Source organism: Anguilla anguilla, chromosome 9, assembly GCF_013347855.1.
Source record: "Anguilla anguilla isolate fAngAng1 chromosome 9, fAngAng1.pri, whole genome shotgun sequence".
NCBI classification, from domain to species: Eukaryota; Metazoa; Chordata; class Actinopteri; order Anguilliformes; family Anguillidae; genus Anguilla; species Anguilla anguilla.
Window position 1 is genome coordinate 38958908 of NC_049209.1, and position 22493 is coordinate 38981400.

The following is a 22493-nucleotide window of genomic DNA, read 5'->3' on the forward strand; positions in this document are numbered from 1 at the left end:
TAGGTAGCTAAATGTACTTCAGTTTTCTGCAAGTGAATCTACTCTAAGCAATACTGAAAATATGCATTCAGCTCTATGGTATTTTACCTTCCAAAAAATAGGTCAATTTGAGCAAAACTGTGAGGTGTGCAGTATATTGCGAACATTGGTTCATTTATAAATGAAATGGGTGCATTGGACTCCACTTTGAGGGACATAGAAAGCAGATGGGCGTCAGATAAATTGATCTAAATATTTTTCTTCTCCATCCTCGTTGCCACCACTCCCAGGTGCTGTCGATCTAGACAACCACCTAGTTTGCCTGTGCCTAAAAACAACTTGCATACCAATGTGCATGGGCACAGCACAAAGGTGCACACATGCACAGAAATTCACTCATGCATAGAAACACACAGATTCACACACATACAAGCATAGACTGGTGAACGCATAGGACCCAGGTGCTGTGTGAACAGTCCTCCAGCATCACACTGCTATATTTAAAGCTGCAAACACATGGTTCTCACTGCTACTTCCCAGAAAACCTCATACTGCCTCTCCACTCCTCCTGTCTCTCTCTTCATCTCATCCTTTTCTTCATCATCGGGTATGTTCTTTAGGCTTTCATCTCCTATTCTGTTCTCTCTGTCTGGCTGTCACTCTCTCCATGAATATCCGCATGGGATGCGCCTTCTCCCCCATCTTCTCACACTCGCATTTGGAAAAAAATATATCGTATCTGGCTCTGTGGTGACCACTCACACACTGGCAATTTGTTGTTCCACCGTAAATAAGCTTCTGGTAAACAAGCAGCACCAATCAGACTGAGTACTTGAAAGGCAGTCATGCAGTATCATCATAAGCACAATCTGAGATTTTGTATACATTTTTGCAAAGTATAAATATAAATGTTTCTCAGTGGCTTTCATTTCATAGCCGCAATATGGTGTTTATATTTCATGAGCATTCTTGTACTTTAGCAAAAGGGCGAAAAAAATCATACATTTGGAGGTAATAATATGTACTCTTCTCCAGATATCTGAGGATGTATATATATATATTTGTGTGTGTTTATATATACATGTTATTTTGGCATGGTTGCTTACATTATATTACATTATATCATTTTGCACACACGCTTATTCAGAGTGACATAGAATAAATGTTTATATACATATACTGTACAATCCATTTATACAGCTGGACTGGTTACTGAAGCAATTCAAGCTAAGTGCCTTGCTCAAGGGTAGAACAGCAGTGCTCCAACTTGGAATCAAACCAACAACATCTGCATACGTAGGTTTGTTCATTTTCAGCTTTTGAACAATCTGTTATGGCTGCTGATCATGTGTAGTATGTTGCATGTGCTGTGTAGCTTTGAAATGCTTTCAAATTATGGAAAATATTTTTTGTGTAGACTGTTAAGGCTAGCTGCATTTGCAAAGCACTTGTAGGGGATTGCAGCAAAAAGCCTTATGTGGTGATAACAAGCGTGCGTATAGATGCAAATTCATTTTAATATAAAATGGAGGACTGCGGTCACAATAGGTGTCTCTTGCATTGCTTATGGCTAAGGACATCTGCATCGGCACAGTGCCACATTCCCCTATCGTTTCCATTCCCCTCATCCTAGCGGTTAAGTATGCAGTTTCCGTGGTAACTGCCCATGGGAGATTGGTGTGGGAGGGAGAAATGCAGAATCCCCCCTCAGTTGGCCTTGGTTCTAACAGCTAACAGATTTATGCTTGCGTCAATTCCAATGACCTGCATGGTCATGTGAAGGCCATAAACAGTGATATTAATCTGAGACCAGTTTTTATTAATAACCACTAAACGTATGCTGCATTATGCTCTGACTACTGGGTGTGGCAGTGGGATGAATCTCCACCAAAACATTACAGCTTTTATTTCACAAAACAGTTAAACAATCAATCACTGTCATGTTATGATACTATGAATAAAAATAAAGGCAAAATAAGTATTATCCAGCTACTTGTGTGTAATAATGGGCAGATGGGGTATGTATGCATTCTTCAGGGCTTTAGCAAGGCTGCCAGATACTGCTGCCAATCTTGTGCTTTTTTCATTAAAGAAATAAGGTTGCAAAGCATATTTATACAAAACACAGAAGCCATAAGCCTGGTTTATTTAGAACAGGATGGTGTGATTTATTTAGAACATGAGATGTGCTTAATTTACAATTGAAGGCATGCTATAGTTTATTAATACCAAGAGAATATGGTTTACTGTGAATGGTAGGGTGTGGCTTATTTAGAGCATGAGGGTGTGGTTTCTTCTTTACAACATCCACAAAATCTTTTCCTTACTACACAAGTGCCTGGCTCATTAATTCAGGCCCTTGTGCTGCCCCAACTAGACTGCTGAAACTCTCTCCTTGCCCTGCATGTGCCACAGTCCCCCCAGCTCATTCCGAATGCTGCAGTCCATTTAATTTACAATAAACCAAAATTAATACATCAGCGGGGCGGTATGGTGGTACAGTGGGTAGCACTGTTCTGGGTTTGAATCCCAGCCTGGGTCTTTCTATGTGGAGTTTGCATGTCCTCCCCGGGTCTGCATGGGTTTCCTTTGGGTACTCCAGTTTCATCCCACAGTCCAAAGACATGCATCTTAGGTTCATCTAAATTGCCCATAGGTATGAATGTGTGAGTGAATGGTGTGTGTGACCTTGACCAAGAATAAGTGAGTATGGGTGATGGATGGATGGATGGATGGACATCAGCATTTCATATGAACAAAATTTAGAAGTTCTGGAACTTTTGAGCCAAGATAACATGTTGAAAAGGTCTAAGCAAGAAAATCTAAGGAAATTCCAAAAAATATCTTATCAATAGATTGGAAAATATACAAGAGATATATTCCATACATTGTAAAAAGTATGAACAATAAAGTTGAGGCCAAAAATGTACAGGCTAAATAGGCTAAAGACATTCAAACTCAATTTTTCACAGCTCATTTCATGTTACCATACATTTCCCGTGTTAAGTCAATTAGGGTATCGACTTTATTTCCATAAGAGGTTGTTTCAAAATAATAAGAGACAGATTTATTTCAGCTTTTATGTACTATATCATATTTTCAGTGGGTCAAAAGTTTACATACACTTTGTTAGTATTTGGTGGCATTGCCTTTTAATTGCTTAACTTGAATCAAACGCTTCGGTTTAGCCTTCCACAAGCTTCTCACAATACTTTTTTTCCCCATTCCTTCTGACAGAACTGGTGTAACTCAGTCAGGTTTGAGGGCATCCTTGCTCAGACATGCTTTTTCAGTTCAGTCCACAAATTTTCTATGGGATTCTGGTCAGGGCTTTGAGACCACTCCAATACTTTCACTTTGTTGCTTTAAGCCATTTTGTTACAACTTTGGAAATATGATTAGGATCATTGTCCTGCTGGAAGACCCAGTTACAACTAAGTTTTAACTTTCTAGCTGATGTCTTGAGGTGTTGCTACAGTATTTCTAGATAATCCTCCTACCTCATGATATCATCTATTTTCTGAAGTGCACCAGTCCCTTTTCCAGCCAAACAACCCCACGCCATGCTGCTGCCACCTCCATGCTTCACAGTTGGGATGGGATCAGTTCAGACCAGAGAACACTCCTCCAAAAGGCCTTCATCCTGGTGATCACCAGAAAAATTCATTCGGGCTTTAATGCCGGCTTGGAGTAGAGGCTTCTTCCTTGCGCGACAGCCTTTCAGGCCATGGCAATGTAGGATTCTCTTAATAGTGGATGTAGATACTGTGGTACCTGATGCTTCCAACTCTTTCACCTGTTCCTTTGTTGTTATCTTGGGGTCCAGTTGAACTTTTTCAGACCAAAGTGTGTTCAAGCCCTGGGAGTTAATTTGTGCCTCCTTCCTGAACAACGCAGTGTCCTGTGTGGTCCCAAGATGTTTATATTTGCATAAAATTGTTTGTACAGATGTTCGTGGTACCATTCAGTTGTTTGGAAATTGCTCCTAAGGAGAAACCGGACTTGTGACTTTTTTTCTGAGATCTTGGTTGAGTTGCTTGGATTTTCCCATGGTATCAAGTGCAAAAAGGCAGTGGCTCTAAAGGTAGGCCCTTAAAATACAGCCACAGGTGCCAATTAAGTCCCAGTTAACTCTAATTATGACAATTGGCCAATAAAAGATTCTAAAAAGTCATTACATCAATTTCTGGAATCTTCCAGACTGTTTAAAGAGACAGCTTACAGCTTAAAAGTTTTTCATTTCCACAAACTGCTTGAACCCCCATTAATTACTGCTTGCGGTTATATTAAGCAGCATTATTGTTTTTGTTCTTTATTATTATTATTATTATTATTATTATTATTATTAGGGGCCAAGCACTGAAGGTGCTGGGCACCTATTGTAATTGTTAGTATTATTATTATACTTTCAGCCATGGGAGTCTATGGCGGCCCATAGAACCCCTTGGTGGATTTTGAGGAAATTTGGCAAATTGATAAAGGACAGTCCAATGTATCCAGGCATCAAATTTGGGGTCAATCCATCCGTCTCTGTAGCGCCACCAACAGGGCAAATTTCAAGGTACATTTTTGCTTATAACTTTTGAACCGTTTGTCCTAGGGTTGTGATGTTTTTTCCCCCCTGAATCCTTGGGTCATTTCGATGCACCCATTGCCGTTAAAGTCCGCTATATTGGATTTTCTGCCATTTTGAATTTTTCAAAAAACCTATTTTTGCAAACTAGTCCTAGATTGTTGATCCTATCACCACCAAATTTGGTACGTATCATCTACAGACGGTTCTGACCAAAAGTTATTCACAGAATTGCTAGGGCAAATGATATAGCCACTATGAGCTAATGAATATTGTGGAGGGCGTGACTTTTAAGATAAATGTGTATAAATTCAGTTTGACCTAACACCACAAAACTTTTTAGGCATATCAGCACACATAAGTGGAGGCTAACCCTCCATTGTTGGCCCGATCAAACAAAATGGTGGCACTAGAGAGCTCATTTCCGGGTTAGGCATAACCACTATGCCAATTTTTTCAAAACTTGGCACATTGCTATAGGGGCACTCCAAATGCACAGGGTGTAAATATGAAGCCGATTGGCCATAGGTGGCGCTATCATGAGCTAATAGGTGTGGTTTTTAGATAACTTTGAACAAACATATCTCCTGCCCCATTTGAGCTACAGTCATGAAATTTTGGACATATGTGAAACTCGTCAAGCGTAACACGTTTCCCATAAGGACCCATAAGCTCTGCCCATTAGATCTTCTGAAAATTAGACTTTTTTGAAAAATGCTTCAATGCTTTCTGCCATGGAAGTCTATGGCAGCCCCCTATAACCGACTGGTCGGTTTCTACAAAACTTTGCAGAATGGTAGAGGATTATGCCAACAGGCCATGAAACTAATTTCACATCGCTTGGCCAAAGGGGGGGCGCTATAGCAAGCGATTGAAACTGCCAAACTTTGAACAGGCATATCTCATGCCCCGTTGACCTAGAATCATGAAATTTTGCACGCATAAGGAACACATTTGCCCCAAGGACCCATAACTTCCATGTTGCTTAGATTATCTGCCATTTTGAATTTTAAGCAAAACTATAAATGATCAGTTTGTAGCACTTAAAATGGGCACATCTCCTGCACCTTTTGACCTACTGCCACAACGAATACACTAAATAGTGTTGAAGAAGCACTTGGACTTAAAGTAATGGCCTGAATATAAGACGGCATTCTTTTTTTTTTTCAGAAATTGCATCTGAAAAGTGGGGGACTAGACTTTTTAATGTCATTATACATTAACAACAGCAGATGGTGCCATTTATCTGTAAAATGGTTGCTTTTCACAAGGAGATGGTTCAATGGTATTAGAAATCCCAGTAGACTAGTTTGTTTTTATTTTTAGTTTGTTTTGAAAACGTGATTGCATTTTATTTTCTTTTAAATGTGACAATTTAATTTAAAACATGTAGAAAATATATCAGCATACCTTATTTTATTCAGTGTGTTTTGTTAAATTCAAGTCAAATGAAATTAATTTCTTAAAAAATTATGATTTGATCTTCAAAAAGTCTTTTACCAAAAAAAGGTGTTGAAAAATGAGGGGTCATATGTTATGGTATGTTCTCTGCCATTATTCCCATGATTTTTTCAAATACCCAAAAATTGCACTCTTCCAACAGCGTTGGCACTTCTTATTGCAATGCTCCAAGACGGCACACTGAATTTTATGGCACTGCTTATGTTTAAGCTTGACATATATGTAGTGGGGGGCAGTACAGTGGTGCAAATGGGTAGCACTACTGCCTAACAATATGGAGGTTTCAAGTTGGGGGGCGTCCGTGTTCAGTTTGTACCTTGTCCCTGTGTTCATGTGGGTTTCCTCTGGGTATTCTGGTTTTCTACCACAGTCCAAAAACATTCAGGTAATGTCAATTGGACATGCTATATTGCCCATAGCTGTAAGTGTAAGAGTGCGTGTCAATGTGTCTGTTCACCCTGTGATGGACTGGTGTCTTGTTCAGGGGTTGTTCTGATTACTTGTCTACCTGGTGCCCCTGTAGTGCTTGGCTCCTTCATTGCTGCTTGCAGCTATATTTATTATTATTATTCCCTGAAACAAAATGGGGAGCAAATCTGTAAATTTTAAATCTACAATACAATCATGCTCCTATGCCCCAAAGAGCTTTCAGTATTAGTTTTGATTCTAGCCTTTTGATTGGCTTTGGAGTCTGCTATTGGCATTATTGGATTAGAGTTGTGCCATTGAAAGTCAAGGAAGCCATTATGAGGCTGACAAATAAGAAAAATACAATCAGAGACATAGGCCAAACCTTAGGCCAACCAAACCAACTGTTTGGAATAATAATAATTAAGGGGAAAGAGCACTGGTGAGCTCAGAAATCACAAAGAGCCTGGTACACCAAGGAAGACCTCTACAGTAAATACAATGAATTTGGAGGCAATTTGATTCAACCTTTGCAGATAAGCAGGCTCCTGTACACTTCATAATTCATCTGCTGTTGCTATCAGCAAAGCCCAAACCATAACACGCCCCACCCACCATGTTTCACAGGATGAGGGGTGTACTTTGGATCTTGGGCTGTTCCCATTGGCAAGTGAATCTTAGTCTCATTTATCCACAAGACCTTTTCCCAGAACTCTGCAGGCACTTTTAGGTGCTTCTTAGCTTTTGTAACCTGGTCATCCTATTTTGGCAGCAAACTAGTGGTTTACATCATGCATTGTCGGCTCTGTATTTCTGTAGTCACTGACATATCCACACCGACCAGCTCTTTGGGGTTTTTCTTCATTGTGGTTCTTCAGTCATCAACTATAGAAGCTTGGCTTACCAAGCTCTTTATGATTTTTGACCTCTTTCTTCTTAATGATGTTCTGAATTGGTTTTGGGTAGCCTCAGGGTTGGCCTATGTCTCTCACTTTTTTTCTTTCTTTTTTTTCAATTTCTCAGGCACATAATGGCTTCCTTGACATTCATTTGCACAACTCTGGGCCTCATGTTGAAAAACACCTATAACAGACTGCAAAGGCCAACAAAAAGCTGAAATCTTATTCCTGCACTAAGGAAGAAATTGATCACACCTGACTATTCAGAAATACCTGTGACGCCATTTGTCCCAAACACTATGATGCCACAAAATGGGGGGATTATTTATACAAAAGTTCTGTGATTTCTACATGGTGAAACTAAAATGTATAATAAAATGTGTTTAACAAAAGCTGAAAATTGTTCACACTGGTTCAGCAAACTGAAACATCAGTTCTCAGCTTGTGTGCTGGGAAAACAAAAATGTTTCAATCCACCTCACTCTTCCAGGAAGCCAAGCAAGAGCAACCAGTTTCAGGGTGCACTGGTAACGCTAGATTTAGTTTGTGCAAAATGACAGACATGTTGGTAGGTGGCTAGCTGGCATGCAAAAGCTATATTGGCAGCACTGTCAGACAGTATTGCCAGGATTTTTTTCTGCAATATTCCACTCTTCTGTGACCCTCTCCAGCATGTCGACAACATGGGAAGCATGACTCATTATTCTGGCTTGCAGGAAATTAGATTCTATTTTCCACCTGTGCTTGATGTAGTGTGCTGTTATTGTGATATATGACTCCATAGCCCTCATGACAAAACCATCATACCTGTAAGTAAATGCAACTCTTTCAGCTGTTTTCAGGGCCTCCTCGACTTGCACTTTTACTTCTTTGTACAGGTTTGACACAGCTTTGTTTGTGAAGAAGCAATGTGAAGAAGTAGAGTTACGTACTGTAGTTTCATAGTTTTAACCATGTGATCAGATCCCTCATTTTCAACCACATTATAAAGACATAGGTCCTTGCAGATGAAGTTAGCTATTAATTTTTAAATCTTTTTGATGTTTTCACAAATTGGCATGATAAACACTATCCAAAGTGAGTTTATTTGCAGTAGTAGTTGGCTTCATTTTTCCCCCAGTAGCAAAACAGTTCTTATGTTTATAACTAACCTAAACCTGAATACAGCTTATCAGCTCACAAAACAGATACCTTTGATTAACTAAAACATTGCATTGATATATTATCCTATACGGTATGTTTGTGTTTTAAAAATGTTAATTTCAGTGAGGTCCTGGAAATGAGTGGGAGGGAATTGGGAGCCTGACAACTGGAAGAAATGATCAATGCTGTCAACTGTCAGCTAGGACGGCTGATGTTGCTAGTATTCTTGCTGTGTACATTACATTACATTACAGGCACTTAGCAGACGCTCTTATCCAGAGCGACTTACACAACTTTTTACATAGCACTTTACATTGTATCCATTTATACAGCTGGATATATACTGAAGCAATGCAGGTTAAGTACCTTGCTCAAGGGTACAACGGCAGTGTCCTACCCGGGAATCGAACCTGCGACCTTTCGGTTACAAGCGCAGTTCCTTACCCACTGTGCCACACTCCGTCCTATTGCCACACTCCGTCCTATAAATACAACAGTGTAGCCACCACAAAATTACTTATGTTATACCAAAGTGTAATATCCCTTTAATGAACATATGTGAAAAGATATGTTAAGTTTACATTTAATTTTATGAAAATTATTTGTTATCAGTGATTCACCGTGTATGGATGTGGTATCAAACTGGTATCGGTATCGAAGTAAACATTAGCTATCGGAAAAAACACTATTAGGGACTACAATATAGTGGCTGTTGTGGTAATGAGAGAAAGAGAATTTCACTCGCATACAAACACTGCGTACGTACTGTTTATGAGAAGTAGCAGAACGTTAGCTAAAGTTCCTCTTCTGTCCCTCCATTCTTCTCATTAAAACTCTTCTCACTCCTCCTTTTCTGGTGTTCCCTTCTCTCTGTCTCCTCTCTTTGCAGATTCTGCTGACAGTGGTGGTGATCTTCCGTATCCTGATTGTGGGCATTGTGGGTGAGAAAGTATATGAGGATGAGCAGATCATGTTCATCTGCAATACTATGCAGCCTGGCTGCAACCAGGCCTGCTATGACAAGGCCTTCCCCATCTCCCACATCCGCTATTGGGTCTTCCAGATCATTCTGGTGTGCACACCCAGTCTGTGCTTCATCACCTACTCCGTGCATCAGGCCGCCAAGCAGCGTGATCGCAGCTACTCCTTCCTGCACCCCTACATGGAGCGGGACCACGGCCGGCATGAGGGTGCCCGAAAACTGCGCAACATCAACGGCATCCTGGTGCACAACCCAGAGAGTGGGGGCAAGGAGGAACATGACTGTCTGGAGGTGAAGGAGATACCCAATGCACCCCGTGGCCTCACACACGGCAAGAGCGCCAAGGTGCGCCGCCAGGAGGGCATCTCCCGCTTCTATGTCATCCAGGTTGTGTTCCGCAATGCACTGGAAATTGGTTTCCTGGCCGGGCAGTATTTCCTGTATGGCTTTAATGTGCCAGGCATGTTTGAGTGTGATCGCTACCCCTGTGTAAAGGAGGTGGAGTGCTATGTGTCGCGACCCACTGAGAAGACAGTGTTTCTCGTCTTCATGTTTGCGGTCAGCGGGATCTGCGTGCTGCTCAACTTGGCTGAGCTTAACCACCTGGGTTGGCGCAAGATTAAAACCGCCATCCGTGGTGTACAGGCACGACGCAAGTCTATCTGTGAGGTGCGCAAAAAGGATGTCTCTCACCTGTCCCAGGCTCCCAACCTGGGTCGGACCCAGTCCAGTGAGTCAGCTTACGTTTGACGGCTTGCTTCCTCGCTGGCATGTTCTTGCCCTGTTCGCACCTCCAAGCTGCCGTGTTTGTAAGCCTGGAATTAATTTATTTGTGGGTGTAACATTTCTGCAGTATAGTTCACATGAGCAAGATAAATAGAGTGTACTGGGGTGTTAATTCAGGCAGTCAGAAGGACAAAAGGACAGAAATTCTTTGACAAATAATGAGGGTAGCTGGAGTTATTTCACTGGTGTGGAACAGTGATTGAAATGAAATAGCCAACCATTCATGAATCACATAACATCAAAGTTTCTCTTTTAATCTTTAAACAGTAAACTTTCAGAAAAGCCCTGTTAGATGTGTTTCCATTATAGTAGCTCAGCAGCATCATAATCTTTTGTAACCCAGAACATGATAACGGATTGTGTCCAAGTGAAGATGCTTGTGGGAATTTGGTCTGATCCGCTTCCTCACTATACCTCCACAGGTGGCACAGAGAAAAATACTACAGTTCTTTTACTCTGCTGGAGAATAAAAGTAAAAACAAAAGAACAGAAGAGCAATGGATAGCTCCTCTCCCCTGCACTCTTGCCCCAGCACTCTTCCCTGTGAGAGTCTTTCTGTAGGTGTGAGATTACATTAGTCTTTAAAAATTAAAATCTTAGTCAGCTCTTCTTTTTCAGTTGAGCAGGAAACATATTGATTCCTTTACTATTTGCTGTCATGCACTCAGAAATATTTATTTCTTCTGTGCCAGAGTTAGTGCCATAATTTAAATGGCAACATACAACCTAATAATTTACCAATATATTAAATCTTATTTATTTAATGGGGTAGAAGTTGGGGGAGGGGGTGCTGTTCCATGGGTTTTGCAGTATCTACGTGGTTTAGGTTTTTGTTTAGTTCTTGGTCTGAAATTAATTATATTCCAAACAATTTGTAATTTTGAATGATCTTTTGAAAAGAGCATGTTTTCAAACTACTAATGGAATGGACAGACTGTGTCATTAGATATAATTTCTAAAAAAGACTTTGTTCATTTGCATCCTGCTCCTATGATGTGTATTAATGGCATGTGTTAAAAAAAGAAATCATGTACATGATTAATGTGTAGCACTCTTACATGCAGACATTGGATAATTCACTTTGGGAGGACTCTGTAGCCCCAGCAATAATATCTATAAAAAAGCTTCTGTGTTTATGCAATAAAGCAGCTGCACTGTAAAAGAGGGACCCAAAAGCACAATACAATAGGCCCTGCCTCCAACTCTGCTGCTGGGCACTGATTGGCCTAACTGCAAATTTTCAGTACTCCCAGTCTTACACAGCTGCATTGGGATGCTGTCGCATGCAGCATGCTGCAGGATGATGCAGGCAGCACAGTTTCTGATGACGTGTTGTCCTTCACGGCAACGAGCATGCTGAGCTGGGGTTCTTTTCTCACCAGGGAAACAGCTAGGAGATCTGTTCACATAAAAGTGCTTGTACATGCATATTAGCATTAGCATTAGCATGTGCTGAAATGTACACTATTAGTTCTTCAGCAGTGAGGATACACACACACACAAATATATATCCACTGAAAAAAAGTGCTTCATTGGGTAAGCCAAATATTTTAGGTTCATCCCCTGAAACATTTCCTTCTGTGTGTGTATGTGTATATACAGAGCAGTCTAAGTATGTGGACAGGGACACAATTTTTGTTATTTTGGTTTGGTTCACCAGCACATTGGATTTGAAATGAAACAGTTAATATGAGGTTAACATGCAGACTGTCAGCTTTAATTTGTGGGTATTCACAACCATCTTGGGTGAACTGTGTAGGTATCGCAGCCCTTTTTCTAAATTGTTTCCCCATTTTAGGGTGGCCAAAAGTAATTGGACAAATTAACACTTTAATAAAGTGGTCATATTAGTACTTGGTTACAAATCTTTTGCATTCAATGACTGGCAGAAGCCTGTGACCCAAGGCCATCACCAGCCACAGGCTATCTTCTCTGGTGATGCTCCGTCAAGCATGTACTGCAGTCCTCTGCACTTCCTGTACTGTATGGGTAGAGGGCTTTTTGTCTTCAGACTTGTCTTCAGCAAGTGAAATGGATGTTCACTTGGATTCAGCTCGGGTGATTGACTTAGCCCGTTAAGTGCATTCCACTGTTTGGCCCTGAAAAACTCATTGCCCAGTTGCAAGGTGAAGCGCTGTCCAATGAGTTTTTAGGCATTTAGTTTTATCTGAGCAGATAAGATGTTTCCATACACTCCAGAATTCATCCTGCTGCAGTCGTAAGCAGTTACATCAATGGAGACAAGTAGGCCAGCTCCAGTGGTAACCATATATGCCCAAGCCATAACACTACATCCAACATGTTTCACAGATGAGGGGGATGCTTTGGATCTTGAGCAGTTACTTTCTTTCTCCACATTTTTCTCCTCACCATCACTATGGTACAACTTTTTGATTGGTTTGACAGGGGTTGAAAAGGCTTTTTCTTCGGTCAAACTATTATTTGGTCTACCATGGTCTCCCAGTCAGTTCGCTATTTCTGAGCTCACCTGTGCGGTCTTCTTTCCTAACAATGTATCACACAGATAATGTCGACACACCCATTGTTTTGGCTGTCTCTGATCGATTTATTCAGATTTCTTTGCCTGCTTTACTGGCATCGACGCTTCTTTGGGCCTCATATTGAGAGACAACATTAACAGACTCTAAATGCAAATCCCCCACCTAAAATTAACTGGACCTTTTTTTTTGCTTTCTTGTGCAAGAACTAATGATGCAATGACATGCAACTAGCCAAGAAACAGCTCAGCAGCCTATTGTCCAATTACTTTTGGTCCCATAAAATGGAGAATTACCTAATGTATAATCATGGGTGTAATTCCTTTCCAAGTTTCACCCAATATGGATGGTGCTCTCAATTAAAGTTGACAGTCTGCACTTTAATCTCATATGTACTGTTTCATTTCTAATCAAATGTGCTGGCATACAGAGCCAACATTATACAAATTGTCTTTGTCCAAATAATGTTGGACTGCACTGTATATACATAAACACCAAATTTCAACCCACCCACACACATATATATATGTGTGTATATACGCATCTACCAAATCCCACCCCCACACACACAAATGTACACAGATGCACACACACACACACAGATGTGTATGTACCTTTGAGTTCAGTGATGAAGTGTTATGGGGGGAAGAGCGAGAGAGATGAAAGATGGTGATGAGAGCTAAAAGTACCTCGTCGGTTTTGTGACACTGAGACCACTTATGACATGTATTTCCATAAGAACACACAGGGATGAGGGTACTGAGAAACCTGCTGTGACTTGCTAGTTTGGGCTAAAAAGCTGTTTTACTGCTCCAATAGCAAGAACCTGTTTTATGCTGCACTGCCAGCTTAAATCATACAAGTCTACTTTACACTGGACTCTCTGCTCCAATCACACTACTCTGTTTTTTTTACTGCACTCTCTGCTCCAATCACACGACTCTGTTTTGTACTGCACTGTTCGCACCAATCACATGACATTATTGTCATTTGATAATGCAGAGAACAGGGCCTGACAGGGCCAGTGACCGGTAAGAGCAGTGTTTACTTGAGATTCTTGAGTGTGAGTTCCTGTAGTTGAAAGAAAAGCAATGACAAAAAATGAATTATCTAAATAAATTAATCAGGTATTGAACATGCCTGGAAGTCAGGCACTGAAATCTCTCAAATGAATTTCAGCATATATTCAAACATTAGCACTGAATGCAATGTTTGATGTTTTTTCTAAAGGTGTCGTGCCAGATCATATCAGAAAACTGACTTGTGTACAGATCAAAATACACAGGTTTCGATGCTGTTCCTGTTGTCTCACTGATGGAGGTAAACTGGCACTCCGGGGGGTCTATCTGAAACAAGAGCCAGGTTTGATTCACAGCCACAGAGGACCATAGCCAAGTGATCCTCATGTTTGTCTCACCAGGTGTGCGTTGTCCTGATGAGACCCCTCCCAGTGGGTGCTGCCTATGTTCAGCAGGTGTGTGACTCAGTTGGACTCTGTTCTTGATTTCTTTAATGAGGTCTCAACAAAATGTGGGACCTGATTATGAGGTATGCACTCTCCATCTGTTTCCTCTCTCTTCTCCCCCCTCCATGAGTCTTATCGCTGAAAGTAGTACAGGGCTAGTTGTACTGCTCTTCATGATGTCAACAGCCCTTTTTTAAACATTTTAGGATAACATATTATGTGTATGAAAAGGAAATTATGCAATGTAACTTCTTTAACTTGGTTTTATGGATTGGTTCATTTTTATTGCACAGTACTGTAAATTAATAAGAAAAATTAAGGTCTTTTTAAATGTAAAAATGTACGCTTTTCAAGTCAGAACTTTGGGAATAGGTGTGAAATTTAAAAAATGCTTTTCAGAGCAAAATTTCTGGCCTCCCTGGCCTAAAATAATATGCAATGTATGGTACTAACTTAGGATTTTGAAAAAAGTGCTATGCTTAGTGCATGGAATATGGATAGAATTTGCATGATTTTTTACAGTAAAACCTAAATAAATAGAGAGACAAAATGTTCAGCTATGTCCTGACAGCCCAAAGGGTGCAGTAAAATACTGCAACGAGGCTGCCTGGATATCCCAATGCTCACCCTATAATCCTTTATCAATTAAGTGATTGAACTACAATCACTCTGGCTTTATGGGCAATTATTTAATCAGCTAATCCTCAGATCTCATTTCACAAACAACAGAGACACAGAGGCTGAGCTGAAGTTTGCACCAGAGCGAGTGGATGCTGCAATGTTGTCCTATCTTCAGAACTGTTCCTCTTCCTAGAATAAAATATGAGGATATGTAAAATGATTGCCGTGTCTGCATTTGCTATGTTCACGACCTTATTCAGTATAATTTTGTTGTTCAATTTTAGTCACATTGCCATATCCTAGTGCCCCAACCTCCAAGTGTCCAACTATCAGAAAGTGTCAGCAACCCTGATCCTGGAAAGCCGCAGAGGTCAGCTGGCTTTTGTAAGCATCTTAAAATCTGTAATCAATTCAGACTCAAGAAATCAGGGCAGATGATTTAACAGTGTAATCTGCTGCTTCCGTTGATCAGTTTAGTGCTGAGTAACAATGAAGACCATCAAACCCTGTGGTTCTCCAGGACCAGAATTGGAGACTCCTGACTTAGAACAATATTTACTGGGTTTTTATACAAAGTCCAACTGGCCCTACATTCTAAAATACAAATATGACAACAAGGACAATTAACATTTTGACAATTAGTACTTAAGCTCCTGTTCTAAATGCCTGAATGCAAATGTGTATGCTACTGTATGAAAACTAAGACACTGGACTGATATCACAACAATGTACCACCTCCTCTTCCTCCTGCAATACTAAGTTCAGTTCAGATCTTTTGAATAGATGAACTAGGTAAATTTCAGGTAAAAATGACTATTGATACAAGCTAATACAACCAAAACTGGAGTTGTGTTAACTCAAGGAATTTTAAAATATATGAAATAAGTATTAAGTTAGAGGTTAACTGAATTAAATGTTAATAGTTAATCTTAATCTTACATGAACAAACTTTGATATGTGTTAGATTAACTGAAGTAACCTTACTACAATAAAATGAAATATTTAGAGTAGCTTTACTCAATTTGTTTAAGTCCTTGAGTTTCCTAACATATTTTGAGTGAGCTAACCTTATTGGATTTTATGTTGTACAGATAACAGCCTGTGAACACTAGAGTTACAGAGGCAACTGTAGTGTAGGTACCAATTACACAAGATAAAAACAGTGTAAGCATTAAAGTAACACAGATAACTTGAGTGAGGTACAGGTGCCATTCTGGTGTGTTCTAAGTCTGTTCCTTTGCTGAAGGGATGCTCCAAGCATGTTCCTGCATTCTACACAGTCCTGGTTTTCAGCAAACCACTCATACTTGCATATAATCGTCCAGTCAGTCAAGCTGTTATCAGTTTTATCAATTAAGCTTATTATTTTTTATCAACCATCAAAATGGGATTGCAAGCTGAATATGTTATGATTAGACAGTCACATAATTTTAATTGTAATCAGGCAACCTGAAGAGTCGAAATAAAAACTATGAGATAAAGTCCAGTACTGTCTCTATAGCCTGAATAGAGAACAATGTTACACCAAGCTTAAGGCATGTCTGATGATGATCCTGCTTTGGAGATAATGTGGTTTGGTGCCCATAAAACAAGTGAGACCCTTTCCCCTAGGATGTGAGCCAAGGCCTTTATGCAGATTACTTTGGTTTCCACTTTTCCCACTAGGCCATAAATTCATAAATTCAAGTCCATAAATTCAGTATCAACTGAATCATGATGAAACCAACTGGAACTGAAATCCATCGAAAATTTTGGTGTCAAATTTTGTTTCTTACCATGTATAAAAATGTATTTTTGTGTATTGTGTATACACAATAAGTTGGTTTGCTACTTCATTTTCTGCCAGATACATTCTCTGTATCCCTCTGTGCATGTAGTGAGTAAGAATAAAATAGTCTAATGCATTCATTCAACCCACACATGGTCGTACCAGAATGCACTTGAGGTAAGTAAAAGATTTTTACGAGGAGAAATGGATAAACAGGATAAACAGCTTACCTAGCTACAACCCTAAGATTACATAGTCAATTAGAGACTACAGGGAGGTAGGGAGGGATGGGGAGAGGTACAGCCTGAAGAGGTGAGTCTTTAGTCGTCGTTTGAAGGTGGTCAGGGTCTCAGCTGTTCTGACTTCCACGGGAAGGTCATTCCACCATCGTGGAGCCAAGACAGACAGGAGACGTGACCGGGAAGTGCAAGTGCGAAGAGGCGGAGGGACCAGGCGTCCTGAGGTAGTGGAACAGAGGGGTCTGGCTGGCATGTAGGGTTTGAAGATCTTGTGGAGGTATGCTGGGGCTGATCCCTTGACTGCCTGGTATGCTAGGACCAATGTTTTGAATTTGATGCGAGCCATAACGGGCAGCCAGTGGAGGGTAGTGAGCAGGGGATGACGTGGGATTGTCTGGGAAGGTTGAAGGCCAGACGAGCTGCAGCATTCTGAATGAGTTGCAGGGGTCTGATGGCAGATTAATAGGATACTCAGCCTCCTGCCTTATATCTGGCATTTATGCATTCTGAAGAAGTGTTCTGTACACCTGTTCCAGCCACTGATGGAATCTTAAAGCCCAGTAAAATCTGCTAAATGTGGACCCCCTGTAATATTCAGTTCAATTCAATTTTATTTGTATAGCACTGTTTACAGAGAATGGTCACAAAGATGCCTTACAGAGTAGCAAGGCAAGAGACTAGAGCAAAAAGTGCAAACAGAGCAAACACCAAACGTGCATTCAAGAGGGTAACCGCTAACTTTCACGAACATATTCAAACATATTAAAACTTTTTTTCTGTTCACCACAAATGTTAGCTAACTTATCTAATATTCTGAAGTCGTAGTGTGCCCTGAACAAAAATGACTGCTGACAGAAAAGACGCAGATAAAACAAAGGTTGCCCGTTTTAACCTGAAATGTGAGCGAAAAGTTAAATCATCATATCAAGAGATGACTTCCTCGGAACATCACTCAGTTCTGCATACCTCTTCATTAGTTGTGCTACGCGACAATACAGAGATATAATATCTGTCATGTCAGGACCACTATCAGTGAAGTCCTCTAATATCACGGAAGCCACTGTGAAAATGACCATCTGTTTAGTCGCATACATTTTATTAAAAATGTGTTGTTGTCGAACTAACTGGAAATGGAATGTACATTTAATATCATTCAACTTGAACTATTCACCATAAACTCAGTTCGGCACAAACCTTTGTCACCTTGAATGCATGTCAGGCCTGAAATAGCAAGCACATGAGGTAAAAAAAAAAACAAACAAAAAAAACTCCCAGTGGGGAGAAATGAACTTGGCTAGAGAGGGGGAGCCCATCCTCCACTGGCCAGCCTGGTAAAATTGAACGTTGCAGAAATGCTATAAGGCATCATTCACAGCAAATAAAACGGGTTAAGCAGTTTACAGTTGAGATGATAGCTAACAGGAATCATAGACCAAATTGTATGGTTCAGTATAGTGCTGTTATATAATAATAATACTGTAATGAAGATAAATATACCAAATACATTTTCATGACAGGAATATCTAGGTCCTGGGTTGTTACAATCAACCACTTCAGTAAATGTTTACCAGACCACTAAAGATAAACATTGTATCAGGCCTACAGACAGAATAATATGAACACAATAAGCAAGGGGACTCTAAAGTTTCTTCATCCTTGTCATTGTCCTTGCCATGGCAATTTCAGTCTCTCTTTTTCAGCCGCAATTACCATGTTCATTAACTGGATTTGGGTTCTTGCGGTCCAAGATCAAAACCTCCATGACAGTGTCTACATATGTACATCTGCAATGCTGTATTATCTGCAGTGTTCTACAAACATGCATGTTATAAAGATTTTTTTTTTTGAATAATTATGGAATGGAAGAAAATTAAATTATTATACTGGTTATTTGTTATTTCAAGGAGGAAAATGGGGTTTGTATTGCTGCAAATGAATGCCTTCTAGATTATAGGCTGTATAACACATCTATGTTTATATCATGGAGAGTACTCCTTATCTGTTCGATGGTTTTTCTTCACAATTGAAAGTTTCCTCCGGTCACGCGCTGTAGTGGTCTTCTGTGGTCTACCAAGTTGTTTGTTATTGCAGAGATCACCAGTGCATTCATGCTTTGTAACAATGTACCAAACAGTTGATTTTGATACAATGTTTTGGCTGTGTCTGATGAATTTATACTGATTTTGCAGCCTCATAATGGCCTGCTCGACTACCATTGACATTTCTTTGGTCCTCGTGTTAAGAAACAACAGCAACCGACTCCAAATGCAAATTCCACACCATGAATCAACTCTAGACCTTTTATTAGCTTTCTTCTGTATTAATTAATGATACAACAACACACAAATGCCCAAGATAACTGAGAAGCCATTTGTCCAATTACTTTTGGAGCTGCAAATGATGGAACTATGCAGCACATATGCTGCCTTTAGGGTTACGTGCAAACATCAGCAATCCACAAAAAAAATCTGCATGGTCCATAAAGACAATGTTTTCTCCCCGAGGTATGATTAGCCAAGTAATCCAAAGCAACAAAGGCATCATCGTCAAGTGTGGGGGTTTGGCTGTTAAAAAGTGGTGATCCCTTTGATGTGAATCATTTCAAACTCTCCATTCTTGCAAACAATTTCAGAATTTTGGAAAATAAATATTGTTTTAAAACAAGACAAGACTTTTTGAGCCAAGTTTTGTTTTAGAAAATATAGACACATTATATGCATGCATCCTCAACTACTGTATGTTAGAAGCCTTGGATACAGTTTACCACAGTGCTCCATACAGCTGGAACACTACAAAAATGTGTTACATGTATGCTAGTATGAAAAGGTGTGTTTTACATGCTTCTTAAAAATTGAGAGATAGAAGACAGTTCCCAGGCTTTGGTCCTGAATGAGAGAAGACTAGCAGGATGAGACGGTGGTTAACTGGAAGACGTGAAGAAGTGGTTGGTCATAAGGGTAGGTCGGGGCTGAGCAGAGTGCATTCTTGGTTTGCAGGAAAAGGTTGAATTGTATGAAACAATTTGAAGTAATTAATGTGAAGCTAAAGTGCAGACTGCTGACATTAAAGGTATTTACACCCATATCCAATGATCCATTTAGGACTTGTAGCTCTTTTGATACATGGTTCCCCCATTTTAGAGGACCAAAGAAATTGGAGAAATTAACATACTCAAAAGTTAATCAAAACAAGTTGTCATATTTAGAACGAGGCTACAAATACTTGGCATTGATGACTGCCTAAAGTCTGTGGATATCTGCCTAAAGACACATAGATATCACCAGATGCTTTGGTTGCAGGGCTTGACATTAACTTTTAGGCCCACCAGCCACTGGGGTTAGTGTTTTTCCAAAGTCACTAGCCACTCAGCATTTTCACCAGCCAAAATTTGTGGGTGGAAAGTGTTAATGTCAGCCCTGTTTGGTTGACTTAGATTCAAGTTGAGTGGTTGACTTGGCCAGTCAAGAACAGTGCACTTTTTCCTCTCAAGCCATAACACTACCTCCATTGTGTTTCAATGATAAGGTGAAGTGCTTTGGATAATGAGCAGTTCCTATCTTTCTCCACATTTTTCGCTTTCCATCACTTTAGTACATGTTAATACTGTTACGTCCCCGTGCCTTTTGTGCTTTATATTTTGTTGTTGCCAGGTTTGTTTCTGTCTCCCCTACAGATATAGATAATGCCGTCACGGTCCCGTCGCAGAGATGCCAGTCCAATGATGGACCCGAGAGATGACGCACGCCATCGCTTGGCAACCATTCTAAAGGATGCCTGTTATGAGAATGCCGGGACCATCACAGAGTAGCGATATTAGAAAGATGCCAGACTATATATTTATGATGTGCATCTTTTTAAGTTAGCCTTGGTTAGTCTTAGTCTTGGTTAGTCTTGGCCTACAGCTTGGAGTTGCCTACTGCCTATAGTCCATGTTGTCTGTTGTCTGCAACTTCTTAACAAGCTCTTCTATAACATGTTAAGTTACTAATAGTGGCCTTCGTGTTACTTTTTAGTTGTAGAAAGTGCATATTGTAGTGACAGACAGCGATTACCGCAGTTTCTAACTCGGAACATCTGTAATAATAATAATAATAATAATAATAATAATAATAATAATTTTATTTATATAGCACCTTTCATACAGAGTATGTAGCTCATACTGCTTTGACAGATCAACACAGTCATACCACAATATCAGAAAAAGCCAGATAAATATCAGAATATCAGATAAAACCATATCACCAAATCACAATGAACTATATCACAACAATGAATAAAACAACAACAAAAAAAACAAACAAATAAATAAATAAATAATTAAAAGGAGTAGAAAAGGGTATCATTAATTGTATGCCAGGTTAAAAAGATACCTTTTGGCAGGAGGTTCCACAATTTAGGCACGTAGTGGATGAAGGCGGCTTCCCCAATTTTCTTTTGGGGAACCTTTGTTACATTTAAAAGACCTGTCTCAGAGGACTTAAGGGCTTGTGAGGGGACATAGGACACCAGGGACTCTAAAATGTATGGGGGTGCTAAGCCATTAAGAGCCTTAAAAACAAGTGACAAAATTTTAAAATCAACTCTGAAAGACACAGGGAGCCAGTGCAGTGCAGCCAAGACAGGGGTTATATGCTCTCTCTTCATTGTTTTCATCAATAGCCTAGCTGAAGAGTTCTGAATTGGCTGCAGCTTCTCAATTGTATTTTTAGGAAGGCCAGTAAAAATAGCATTACAGTAATCAAGTCTGCTTGATATAAAAGCATTAATTAGCCTCTCGGCATCCTGCTGGGTTAAAAATGATCATACCTTGGCTATATTTCTCAGGTGGAAGAATGCTATCTTGGTCACCTTATTTATGTTGGATTTAAAACTTAAGTCAGCATCCAGATATATCCTGAGGCTTGTTACTTCCGATTTCATCTGATGGGCAAGATTTCCTAGACTTTTGAGATTATACCCCGCCCTGGGCGTGTCGAAGTGTCCTTGAGCAAGACACCTAACCCCTAACCCCTAACTGCTCTGGCAAATGAGAGGCATCAATTGTAAAGCGCTTTGGATAAAAGCGCTATATAAATGCAATCCATTTACCATTTACCATATCTCTTTTGTTCTTGGGGCCAAACAGGATAATCTCTGTCTTATCCTCATTTAGTTTCAGAAAGTTATTGTTCATCCATTGATTGATTGCAGATAGACAGGCAGTCAGGGAGCATAAGGCGCTCAGATCGTTCGGCTCCACGTAAATGTACAATTGCGTATCATCAGCATAACTGTGAAAGCTGACATTGTGTTCTCTGATAATATTACCTAAGGGCAGCATGCATATTGAAGAAAGGAGGGGGCCAAGACAGCTTCCTTGTGCAAACCCGAAAGAGACGTCATATCTCTCTGACTCGTAGCCTCCTAAACTAATATAGAATTGCCTCTCTGTAAGGTATGTTCGGAACCAGTTTAGGACACGTTCAGAGAGGCCAACCCACTTTTCGAGAAGGTCTAACAGGATGCTATGGTCGATGGAGTCCAAAGCTGCACTCAAATCTAAAAGAATGAGAACAGAGACCTTGTTTGCGGCAACACTGAGTCTAAGATCGCTAACTATTTTGGTTAGTGCAGTCTCTGTGCTGTGGTTAAATCTAAAACCAGATTGGAATATCTCCAAAGTATCATTCTC

General features: G+C 40.1%; 1 protein-coding gene across 1 annotated transcript in view; it reads left to right on the plus strand.

Moving 5' to 3' along the window:
• LOC118235605 (gap junction delta-2 protein-like) overlaps window positions 1-15035 on the plus strand; it is a 36587-nt gene extending 21552 nt beyond the window's left edge. The window contains exon 2 of the mRNA XM_035433121.1: window positions 9353-15035. Within this exon, the coding sequence (XP_035289012.1) occupies window positions 9353-10195 (843 nt within the window). The 3' untranslated portion in view covers window positions 10196-15035. The remainder of the gene's footprint in view (window positions 1-9352) is intronic.
• The last annotated feature ends 7458 nt before the right edge of the window (window positions 15036-22493 follow it).